The sequence below is a fragment of the Vipera ursinii genome (assembly GCF_947247035.1).
Source record: "Vipera ursinii genome assembly, chromosome: 1".
NCBI classification, from domain to species: Eukaryota; Metazoa; Chordata; class Lepidosauria; order Squamata; family Viperidae; genus Vipera; species Vipera ursinii.
The window spans coordinates 293,008,090-293,020,676 of record NC_139512.1 but is presented as its reverse complement, the minus strand read 5'-3'; the positions used below and the strand labels follow the sequence as shown (position 1 = coordinate 293,020,676).

Genomic DNA, 12,587 nt, shown 5'->3' with positions numbered 1-12,587 from the left:
CTAGTTAAGTAACAGGCAACTGCTATTAGGGCTCAACTACTATTTAGTCTACTAAGGATGAAAAAGCTATTATAAATATTATTATGTTTTAGAATTTAGAACTTGCCTGTCTATCATCTATCTTTATCTATCCATCTATCCATCTATCTATCCCAAAGTTTGGGCTCACATTACAGACTGGTATACACTTGAAGCACATTAAATGTAAGTAAAAGCAAAATATAATGTGCTGAAAACTATTCCTCCAGTATGTAGTAAGCAGGCCATAGATACCTGTTTTTTTAAATCACATTGCCCATATTTAACTAGTGTCTTGTTTGCTTCTTATCAATTACATGAATGCCAACATCTGTAATTAAAGGTTAGGGTCCAAACTGTTTTACAATATTTGAAACTAATGGATGGAAACTAATCAAGGTGAGAAGCAAACTAGAACTAAGGCAAAACTTCCTAACAGGGAGGACAATTGGACTAGAAGAACTCCAAGATCCCTTCCAGCTCTATTTTGTTTGTTTGATTGATTGATTGTGATAAGTCAGCCTGGTTGTGTTTTTGTTTTTTTTGCCTTTTCCACCACCCTTGCAAAGAAATGCTATCATTAACATAAAGATGGCTTTGAATTCCTCAGAAATATCCCCTGCCTCTGATACGGAGAAGTTAAATTCGTTGACTCCAAGTGATAATTTTAAATAAGTCAAAGGCTATTGGTCAATTTGTTATCAGATCAGGTTGGAAACCAGTAAGGGGAGATGCATGGGGAGGAGGGGAAGCATTACTCTACAGCTTCTATTATGGTTATGCCTGGAGAGCAGATCTGAAATTATCCTTTAAGTAAAAAACTTCTCTTCTGGCATTGCCTGATTAATCAGATGCAATTTCAGTGATGCAACCCTTGGAGCTGGATGCAATCAGTTCCGTGGCTGTGAATTGAACTCTGTGCAAATGTTCTGAATGATCTTAGGAACAAATCTATAGAGTCTATCAAATTCATCCACAAAGAATGAATGTTCCTTATCAGGGTCTGTTGCCACAGCTTCCAGTTCATCTTGGGCAGCCCATGCGATTCCTATTGAGTAGGCTATTACACCTGCAGGGGGAAAAAATAGACTATAATGGATCAATGCCGTTTTTTAATAGATGCTAAATTCATATACATCTTCACAATAGTCCAGATAGAATTTGAAAAAAGAAAAGACCTATGCCTGTTCAAAAGGAGTAATGAAAGCATTATTTTACAATTTTGGGGATTTTTTTGTTTGTTTTTTTAAAAAAGGTTTTCAAGTGGACAGGACCCCATGCTGAATTTTCTGTTAATTGAGAAAACAGTGAAAGCACAAAAGGGAGAATAAAGAAACTTGAATGTGGTATAACAGAAGAGCAATTTCCCACCCACTGTAACTTAATACTTAGTAAATTGTGCTATGCTTTCGATCCACAATTGACCTGCTCCCAGTTCAGTACTTTGCAAAAGAAGTGGTGTCTTTTCTTGGACACCTTCATTTAAATGTTTCCACCCCCCCTGCCATTGCCCATCTACTATGTCAGCAGTTTCTTTAAGGAGATGACAATACATGTACTAAACACAGCACAAGATATTCCAGGCCAGCCATGCCTAAAGGACCTAAGTCTTCAGCAAGTCCACCTAACTCAATTAAACCTGGTCCTAATACAATCCAAGAATGGTCTGACAGTTATGGGTTGTGAGGAATTAGGAATAGTTAAGCTTAATCTCAACTTGGACTTCTGGGTCACCTAATTTAAACGCCCTCTTCAAATCAACAGCTCTGCCTGGCTAAACCTTTTTAAAAACAAAAACAAAAATATAACAACGGGGGATTACCATTTTGGTGTGCTGCTAAAGCTGGTCCCCTGACATCATCGTACGATCTGCCATCTGTAATTAAAATCATGATTTTCCGCTTGTTGGGTTTGGATTTGCTGAAGAGCTGCTCAAAGGCAAAGTTGATGGCCGCTCCAGTGCTGGTTCCTCCACTCCAATAGTTGATTCTTTTGATAGCGTTCAGCACCTCCTGCTTAGTGTTGTGCTTGTTAAAGTCGAACTCCAGCCTTTGTTCGTAAGTATACTGCACAGCTCCAATCCGGGTATCTGTATCAGAAATCTCAAACTCTTTGCTAATATTGGCTACAAATTGCAGAATGGTGCGGAAGTTACCTGTGCCAACGCTGCTAGATCCATCAATGACAAACCCAATGTCAGCTGAATTTAGGCAGGTTTTGCTGCAAGCCAGACGGTCAACATCACAGACTCGTTTCACTAAAGGCTGCACGACTTTGTACAAGGTAAACCAACTGGTGACATGAATAGAATAGTATCCATTGGTCCTGCATACAGCCTAAATGATAGAGATGAGAGTTTCGAAAATTACTGTACCAGACACCCTGGTTTCCTTCTGTTTAATTGCCAGAAAATAAATTTATACATTTCTAGATATATAGGTTTAATCTTGTAATATTACTGGAGTTATTCCTGTGTCCTGTCTCCATCAGTGTTCTAAGATCTGAAAGCTTAGCATTACAGTTTTAAAACAAGCAAGAGGACCCAGATTGATGGGGGCAATATCCTACATTTGTAAACCTCTCAGTGAATGCGGTGAAACACTATGGAGTGCTATATATAAGTGCTGTAAAGTACTATAGAGCGGTATATAAAGCTAAGCATTATTGCTATTGCTACTGTCTTGAACTCTATTGGAATTCTTTCACACAGTTTACAGCCAGTATGGCCAGCGTACACAACAGGTGGGAAATTATAAGGATTGAAGTCCAATACATCTGGAGGTTCTTGATTTTTTTTATACAAGACCAATTTTAGTGCTGCAAAATCAGAATTTTGTCACTTCTTGAGATGGGGGACTTATAAATAGATTAAACAAACAAATAAACTTTGTTCTATCATGTGTCTGGATTGCAGATTCATGCAGTTCTTTATTTTGTAAGATGCAGCTACCATAAATTGGTGCATACAAATTTGTGCTTCTTTCATGTCTCAAAGGGGCTCATTGTAGTTCTGCCCTAGCAAACTTAAATAAAATCAAAATTAGTCAGTAGGCTGAAGCCTGTCCAGCTTTAATTATGTGAAGGACTTCAGAATTCAGAAGAAATGTGTTTCATGGCAAAACCTATGAGGAAAAGTGCATAAAATGATCAGAAGGAGTGTCCAGGAAAGAAAATGTTATTTTTGCATTTCCCAAAGTCAGCTTTGCTTTTGGAAGGAGACTTCCTTTGCCAAGCCTTTAGGGAGAATTCCAACTCATGAGGATACTACTTAATTGAAAAGACATTCTGTAAAATGCATCCAGTCCATAGAGCTTATGAGGACAAGTTCTAACCAAGGTACGTCCAGAACTTTCATGTGTATTGCAATAAATTCATAAATAAACCCACCTGAAGGCAATGGCACAGAGTGTCCACAAAGCAAAATCTTAAACTCCAGAATCTCAATTGCAAAAGTGTGTTGCTGCTGGAATTGTACAACAGATCTCTGGACTTTTCTTCATTTTGTTATGGCAAAGTTAACAGTCAAAATGGGCACGATACTAGAATTTCACCATATCTAGTTTTGTTTTGCAATAAGAGAGGAAAAAAATCTTCTGATTCCAATGGAAACTTTCCTTTCTTGTGAATAATAGGTGTATATATAGTATGGGGCTAGTGAATCCAGTTAGAACTGTTGCAGAGGTAAAGGATTAACTTTGCCTCACAATATTCAGTTATCCACAATTGTCCTCTTTTTAATCAACTTTCTTTTAAACACAGATAGTCCTCGACTTACGACCATTCATTACTGACTGTTACAACAGCACTGGAAAAAGTGACTTATGACCATTTGTCACACTTACAACCGTTGTAGCATTCCCTGGTCACATGATTAAAATTTGGATGCTTGGCAACTGGCAAATATGATGGTTGCAATGTCCCAGTGTCATGTGATCACCTTTTGTAACCTTCGGATGAGCAAAGGCAATGGGGAAGCCGGATTCACTTAACAACCCTGTTACTAATTTAACAACTACAGTGATTCGTTTAACAGCTCTGGCAAGTTGTTAAAGGGTCTAAAATGGGGCGAAATTCACTTAACAGCTGTCTTCCTTAGCAATGGAAGTTTTGAGCCCAGCTGCAATTGTAAGCCGAGGACTATCTGTATCCACTATTCAAGAACAGTTTTTATTGGCTTGGTTTTTAAATTTTTAAAAAAAGTATGGTATCTTAATGTGCATTACGTAATCACAATGCTTGGCAGAACTGAGTCCCGGGACTGTGAAGTAGCTATTTTGGCCAAACAACTATAGACTATCTTTGTCTGATTATGCCATATGTGGCCAAGTGACCAGACCTCGTATTTTCCCACAATAATACATGCACACTCCAAAATCTGCCAGTTTTCTGAGTGTTCCCTTCCCTCTTACCTTGTCCACAAAGTTTGTCTCAATGACATTCTTCTTTTCATTTTCATCGGGTCCTTCAATGGTGACGAAGAAAATGTTAATGCCAGACTCCCGTGCCAGTCTGGAGGCTTCTTCTACCTTATCAGTGGGCCAACCATCCACCAACACTACAGCCACATTGGGGGCACCTCCTCGGTTGCCGTTGGCATCTTCAAAGTAGTTCTTGTTAACAAAGGACAAAGCTTTTCCTATGCGAGAGGATAGCAGAGGGGAAAGAGTTGTTCCTTTGTTTAATAAATCTTTAAAGAGCTAGTTCCTATTTATTTATTTGGCATTGTATTGCATGTTATTAAGACTAAAAATGATAAAACAGAGGACAAAAGCAAAACCCAACCAAAGCACAACCTTAAAGCCAGTGTCAAGATGCAGCAGATCAGTAGGAAGCTTCTTATTGTCAGGATTAATTAGACATAAAGCAATTATCTGCACTGTGATTTTGATAGGAATACATGCTCTGGTTGAAATGTGAATAGAAATAGCATTCATCCTGAAATAACAATGAAATTAACCTTCTGTCCACATTATGATGGAAATATTCATATCCATTAAAAATATACGATGCGAATAATTTTCTCAACCAAATGTGTCTAAGACCAAGGATGTACATCAACTTCACATACATATCAAATGAGCTTAGTCCATTCTGATCCTACAGAAATGGCTTGAATTTGTGGCGAGATGAAGGGCTCTACAATATCTGCATGATAAATTTTAGACACTGGAAAATAGTACAGTTCTAACATCTTATTGTTTGAAATTCAGTCCTAGACCAATCAATGGTGATGCCAAAACATGATGAGTTTCCTCATAGAGTGGAATAGAATGTATCTTTACATTGACTCCTTCTTTCAGAATTCAACACTGTTGTTTTGGGGAACCTCTTTCCTCCCCCAAAATCGGAAAAGACAGTGTAGAATAAATGAAACAGATGATGATCTTGAGCTATGAATCTCTCCAGAAGGTGAAACAATAACCTCAGATCTTGGCATCTGATTCTTAAGCAGATTTGGTACATCATATCTGTTACCTACCAACATTGGATAAGCCTCCTTTTTGGGATATTTTCTCAATGGCATTTTTTAAGTCCTTGGTATTTGCATAGGCCTTCAAGTTAAATTCAGTAGAAGGGTCATCACTATTTGTAAAACAAAGAAAAAAAAGGTCATGTAAAACTCAGTATTGACAGCAGCCCATTACTGAAAGTAAATAAGGTCAATTTTCAGGTAATTTTTTTTTCCAAGCAAAGAATTCTATGCACAAATAGTTCCTGAATGTTGAAATTTTATGCTTTTACTTTCCCCAGTTAAACAATTAGATTTTCATGGGTATGAGTAATTTGCAGAGATGATTTTCTTTAAAAGCAGAAAATAGAACTTTCTGTGTAATAATTAACCATTAAAAAACAATTTACTATTTACTATTATTACTATTAATAATTTGCTATGAATTATTAATAGTAATAACTAATAGCAATAGTAAATTGTTAATAATAAATTGTTCAAAATGTTTAATAATTCATACTGAATTATTAATTTACTGTTTGCTTCCATCTGCCAATTCCATCTTATCCGTCCTTTCAAATCACTGGAGATCAACTCTTTGGTTTAATAAAAGCATACCTACTTAATTTTACATAAGTTTAATAGCAGGGTATTGTTGTTGTTTTCATGCTGGAACTTGATTGAGATGGTCCTTCCTCAAGGCACCTAATTAAACTTTCTGAACCCCTTATCACCTGAGACAAACACACTCTAAAAACAAGGCAGGACCCATATTTGTTCCCTAAAAATTTGTGTGCCATGTGGCATCGAACTCCCTCTGAACTCTGAGTGCACACACTTCTTTCTCTTCCTTCTCTTCCCCACTGCTTAGAACCCTTATATCTTTGAAACATATTTTAGGTACAAATGGGGACTGATCCGTTTAATTTTATATTTGTTTGTTTTTTCATATATTCTGATATCCCAGCTATTTTGAAATTGGGCTGTATACATGCAGACGCACACACATCACATGATGCATATTTATTTTTCCCAATACACTCGTAATATAAATAAAAGTAAATATAATATGAATCAATTGAAAATAAGCTATTCCAAATCAGCAATATTTGAAGAAAAAAATACAGTGTGTGTACCGTATAAGTTGCCCTTTCTGCTATATCTTTTATGCAATTCTACTGGAACTCTTGGATATATTTGGTTACTGCCAGAGGCAGAATATTAATTTATGACACTTTATTTTGCTTTTGCCTTCCTGAAGACTACATCTACTTTTAGAATAAAATATTTAATACACAATGGAAGAAATGAATGTCCACCTCGCCCCGTTGCTGACCAATGTTCTATTACTATGTATTAGCCAATCTAAAGCCAGATACTCTCCTAAGTCCATGAAAATTCATGAAATGGGACTTAGAAAGGGAGTTAACATATCTTTGTATTTTATTAATATTTATTTCTGTAGGTGCTTGTGTGTATGTGTAAGTTTGTGTGCATATGATTGTGTGTGTGTGTCTCTGTGTGTATGATACACATTCTAAAATCTATTTTTCTTCTTAAATACATGGTTTTTATAAAAACAATGCACTATTACCCATACTGAACAATGCCCATGAGAGGCCCTATTGGGCCAACATCCATAGCTTGAGATACATCTTTGAGGAACTGTTTCTGGATCTGAAAACGGCGCCTGCCAATGCTCCAGCTCCCATCTATCAAAAAGGCTAAGTCAACTTTGCAATCTAGGAAAATAAATTAGATTAGATACATTAAAAGAGTTTGGGACCATTTGTATTGTATGTTATGTGTTAAGATCATAACACCTCAATTCCATTTTAAATTGCCTTTATCAAATTTTAGTAACAATTTGTTGCTGGAACTTTGCACTTTGATATGTCCCAAGGGCTAATCAATAAAGACTTATTATTATTATTACATAACACCTCATTTATCTCTCAAATGCTCTGCTGATCATTGTTTGTAGTTATAGTCATGTTTGCAAGCGTTCACAGAAAACAGAAAGTTCAGGGTAACAAGATTGGCCAAAGCAGTGCTTGGAATCCCTAATATCACAGGACACGTTAAAGCAATAAACAGCCATCCAAATAAACTTTTTATGGCCTCTCTTCTAATCAGGAGTATCCTGGTGGGTTTTTTTGTGTCCAACAGCCAAATTTCAGGGGCATACAAAAGCCTCAAGTGAGTTCTAGATCTTTTGAGCTGTGGGGGTGACATTTTAAACTATGCGTTACTTACACCTACTAATTTATCATAATAGGAAGAATGCTATAATTTTTTTTCTTACTTTCTTCTGACTTTCTAAAGATGGAGGTTACTCACCCATGCCATTCAATTCACCCATGAACAAACTTAAGTTGGGTCCAGGAATAGCTTAACTATGTAAAACAGTTTTATTGCTGTGTACATCACTCATAGCCCTTCTCTGAGAAAGATGGGAAGTTAAGAAGTATGAAATAGGAGAAGAGAGGACTCATTGAAAAAGACCCTGACATTGGGAAAGATTGAAGGCAAAAGGAGAAGGGGACGACAGAGGATGACATGATCAGTTAGTGTCATCAGTGCAATGAACATGAATTGGGCAAACTCTGGGAGACAGTGGAGGACATGGGGGGGCCTTGTCCATGGAGTCATGACTGAACAAAAAATAAATATCTTAAATACATGTATTTACACTCATTGTATTGCATAATATAACTCTGTATAAAAAGTCATTCCTCTCTTTCTCTTTTTACAGTTACCAAATTGATTATTAACAGATAGTAGCTTTATCATTTGTTGTTATCGCTGCAAGTTAGTGGGGAAAAAAATCTGCATTTATTAATAAATGATCAACATTTGAATAAACCTGAATGGAAATTAATTTGTCCCCACTAGTAGTTCTGCTAGTGACACCATTGCCCCTTCCCCCTGCTCAGGGAACAGATTTCATTCACGAAATGCCAAGTCAGTAAAATGTTCTTCTCTTTGTCTGCTAAAAACAGATGATTATGAAAGGACGTAAATACATTTGTGATTCACATACTTGGATTTCCCTGGGAAACTGGCTTCAAAGGCTTTGGGACTATGTCTTCCTTGGAGCTGAAACCTAGAATGATCAATGTTATATATCATTATTAAATTTGAAGGTCAGGAAAGAGGAGACATTCACATCAAATGCAGTCTGCTAATTGAATGTTGAACAAAGAAATTGTGAGATGACTTCAGAATGATTTAGCATAGAAAGGGAAAACTTGTTTTAGACAAGAATGAACTTCTAACAGGGCTCAGATAAGATGGAATAATTGGGTAGTAAAGCATAGGTCCAGTTGTGCACTGGTACAACTGCCTTGGGGAGCTCAGAAAACTGTACAGTCCAGTGTTTTCAACCTATTGTATATTCAATCTGACCACTCACTTTCAAAGAAACTGGGTCTCAACACGACAGAGGCAAAAAGTGACCTGAGCAGGTAGTCCTTGCCTTACAGTCACAACTAGGATCAGACTTTCAGTTGCTAAGCAGTGTGGTTGTTAAGTGAATTGTCACATGATTGGCCCCAATTTTACAACCATTTCCCCACAGTTGCTACATGAGTATCTGCATTTCTTAAGGGAATCATGCGGTTGTTAAGGGAGTCCGGCTTTCCCCCATTGCCTTTGTTTGTTGGAAGCCAGCTGGGCAGGTTGTAAATCAGGATCACATGACCATAAAGACATCGCAACCATCCTAAAATGCAATCACATGATCATGGGAAAAGATGTAATAGTTATAACCTTAAGGACAGGTTATAAGTCACTTTTCTGAGGGTGTTGTAACTTCAAACTGTTGTTAAACAAAAAAATATCACATGTGTGGACTACCCACACTACATTTTTCCATATAAGTGAAAAGTTGGAAATTTAAGCTCAAATTTCAGTGACTTCAGATGTGTCCTAACTACACTGCTTCTGAATGCACTTGTAGCATGTTCACCACCTAGTTGAGAGCCAGTCCTATAGTACATGTATTGCTGGAAGTGCAGGGCCAAAGGAAGAATTCTACATACTTCACCTGCTGTACGAGGCTATCCCTGGAGACACACTGGCAACACAACTGGACACAGAACACCACCACCAATTTAATTCCTTAAATACTGCATTGCTTGCTGGCCTGTTTGCAAGCTCTTGCGTCCCTTTTAAAGTGGTGAGTTTATGCCTAAAATTCTGAAGATCCCAAGAGCTTAAAAGACCATCATGGGGGAGGGAGGTACACACACACTTTGCCAATGCATATTGGAAAGCACAATTCTTTTTTGAATCCCAGATAACACAGAATATCTTGTATTCACAGGTTACTAATGCAGTTCTAATGGAGAGTTGAGACTTTTAAAACATTATTTTCACCATGTTAACATTCTGCTCGCATTATCATAGACCCAGCTTTCTTTTCTAAAATGTAATTTTTTTTTGGGAAAGTTTTAAAAGCAAGAGCAAAAATTCATTCAAACTAAAACAGAATAAGAAGTGGGAGAGAAGGAAATAAAAGAGAAAGCTAAAGTGCAAGAAAAGGAAAGGAAAAAGGTAGAAGAAAAATAGAAAAGAAAGAAAAAAGATATAAAGAAATAACTTCTTATCTTCTTTAGGGCAGCTATGACTAAAATTACAAATCTACCTCTTTCTTTAAAGCTGCAACGTGACTTTCTTCTTTCTATAATCTATCCTGTCTGTCAAAATCATTAGTTCATTTATTTTGCTGTTTTATTAAAAAAAAAAAACTCCACAAGTCAGCACCAAACACAGATACTGTTTTGTCTTTTGTCTAATTGAAAGGTCAATTTGGCCACCTCAGCAAGTTCTATCATATTCACCAAATCACAGACAGGGTTTCCAGTGTCTCCTGGAAAGTCGTCACCTAAGTGCCAGCAACACTCAGAAGAGGAAGGCCACCCAGCGTGTATTTCTCAGAGCTGATTGAAAAAGTTGCTGTTTCCAGGGAGGCCTGCAAGTTCCCAGGCTTGCTTTAAAATGGCATTGTTGAATCCTGAGAATCTCAGCTCATTGAGGTAGGACTTTGTGGCAAGCTAATTAAGCTTTTTCACCACCAGATCGTCACAGCTGTCCAGGCTCATTAAATCTCTATTCAGACAGCAGTTGTCTCATACCAACTAAAAATAATTCTCTTTGAAATGATAATTGGCTTGCATCAAACAATCACTGGGCCAACTTTGTATCGCATTCTGGTCTCTTGGAAATCCTCCGTCGTGGTAGCTCCTTCTATCTAAGATGGAAAATCTTTTGCAATGAGTCAGTTTTTATCCATCACGAATGATCTGTTGGCGCCAGGGCTTTTTTTCTCATAGAACGCTCAGAACGGAGTTCCGGCACCTTTTATGGATGGAACCTTGTAGTGTAGGCAAGGCGGGTTGTATGACATGTGAGAGTTCTGGCACCTTTTTCTTTTACAAAAAAAGCACTGGTCGGCGCATACAGTTTATTTCCTAATACTGACAACCTTTTTAAAATGATCTGAACATCAAAGCCACCAACAACCAAACACACAAACACATACACAAATTGAAGACTTTCGTTTGTTTGCATACACTGTCTTTTGTGTAATGTAAAACTACCTCTGAAAGAAGAAAAGCTACGTAGAAAAATCTCATTTGCACAGTAAAAAAATGACAATAAAGGTTATCTTATCTTATCTTATCTTATCTTATCTTATCTTATCTTATCTTATCTTATCTTATCTTATCTTATCTTATCTTATCATCTTATCTTATCTTATCTTATCTTATCTTCATTCTGAGTGAATTGGGTGAATTCAGCCTGTGTGCCAAATGAACCCTGAAAGTAGTTTTTCAGTGGGGATCCATAAATGAAAGCTGACCAGCTGATAAAATTGTGCAGTATAAATCTAATCCAAAGCACTTCAATTCACTATTTCATATTATCTGACATATTTGCTTATATGCCTTAATTTGCATATATTTTTATGAAATAGAGTGAGACACAAGACTCAAAAGAATCTTATGAAATCATCCTATGTATGGAACTTCACCATAACAAAAAACAACTGCTTGTGTTTCCTCCACACATGATATATTTTGAGTTGTTGTTAGCTGCGAAATCGTGTCTGACCCATCGCGACCCCATGGACAACATTCCTCCAGGCCTTCCTGTCCTCTACCATCTTCTGGAGTCCATTTAAGCTCACGCCTACTGCTTCAGTGACTCCATCCAGCCACCTCATTCTCTGTCATCCCCTTCTTCTATTGCCCTCAATCTTTCCCAGCATTAGGCTCTTCTCCAGTGAATCCTTCCTTCTCATTAGGTGGCCAAAGTATTTGAGTTTCAACTTCAGGATCTGGCCTTCTAAAGAGCAGTCAGGGTTGATCTCCTCTAGGACTGACCGGTTTGATCGCTTTGCAGTCCAAGGGACTCGTAGGAGTCTTCTCCAGCACCATAGTTCAAAGGCCTCAATTCTTTGGCACTCAGCCTTTCTTATGGTCCAACTTTCACTGCCATACATTGCAACTGGGAAGACCATAGCCTTGACTATATGCACTTTTGTTGACAGGGTGATGTCTCTGCTTTTTAGTGTGCTGTCTAGACTTGCCATTGCTTTCCTCCCGAGGAGCAAGCATCTTTTAATTTCTTGGCTGCAGTCCCCATCTGCGGTGATCTTGGAGCCCAGGAAAATAAAATCGGTCACTACCTCCATTTCTTCAACATCTATTTACCAGGAATTGAGAGGGATGGATGCCATGATCTTGGTTTTCTTAATGTTAAGTTTCAACCCAAGTTTTGCACTCTCCTTCTTCACCCGCAACAAGAGGCTCTTTAGTTCTTCTTCACTTTCTGCCATTAGAGTGGTATCATCTGCATATCTTAGGTTGTTGATATTTCTCCCGGCAATCTTAATTCCAACTTTTGATTCATCTAGCCCTGTCTTTCTCATGATGTGCTCTGCATATAAGTTAAATAGGCAGGGCGACAGTATACAGCCTTGCCGGACTCCTTTCCCAATTTTGTACCAATCAGTGGTTCCGTGTCCAGTTCTCACTGTTGCTTCTTGACCCGCATATAGGTTTCTCAAGAGACAAATAAGATGGTCTGGTACTCTCATCTCTTTAAAAACTTG

The 12,587-nt window shown here is 37.6% G+C and overlaps 1 protein-coding gene across 1 annotated transcript in view; it reads right to left on the bottom strand.

The window, feature by feature from the left end:
* Positions 1–908: 908 nt before the first annotated feature.
* VIT (vitrin) overlaps positions 909–12,587 on the bottom strand; it is a gene marked incomplete at its 3' end in the record, with an annotated part of 49,873 nt that continues 38,194 nt past the window's right edge. The window contains exons 13-18 of the mRNA XM_083375965.1: positions 8,511–8,573; positions 7,062–7,209; positions 5,498–5,601; positions 4,428–4,654; positions 1,841–2,354; positions 909–1,087 (exon numbers count right to left, since the gene is read on the bottom strand). Of these exons, the coding sequence (XP_083232091.1) occupies positions 909–1,087; positions 1,841–2,354; positions 4,428–4,654; positions 5,498–5,601; positions 7,062–7,209; positions 8,511–8,573 (1,235 nt within the window). The remainder of the gene's footprint in view (positions 1,088–1,840; positions 2,355–4,427; positions 4,655–5,497; positions 5,602–7,061; positions 7,210–8,510; positions 8,574–12,587) is intronic.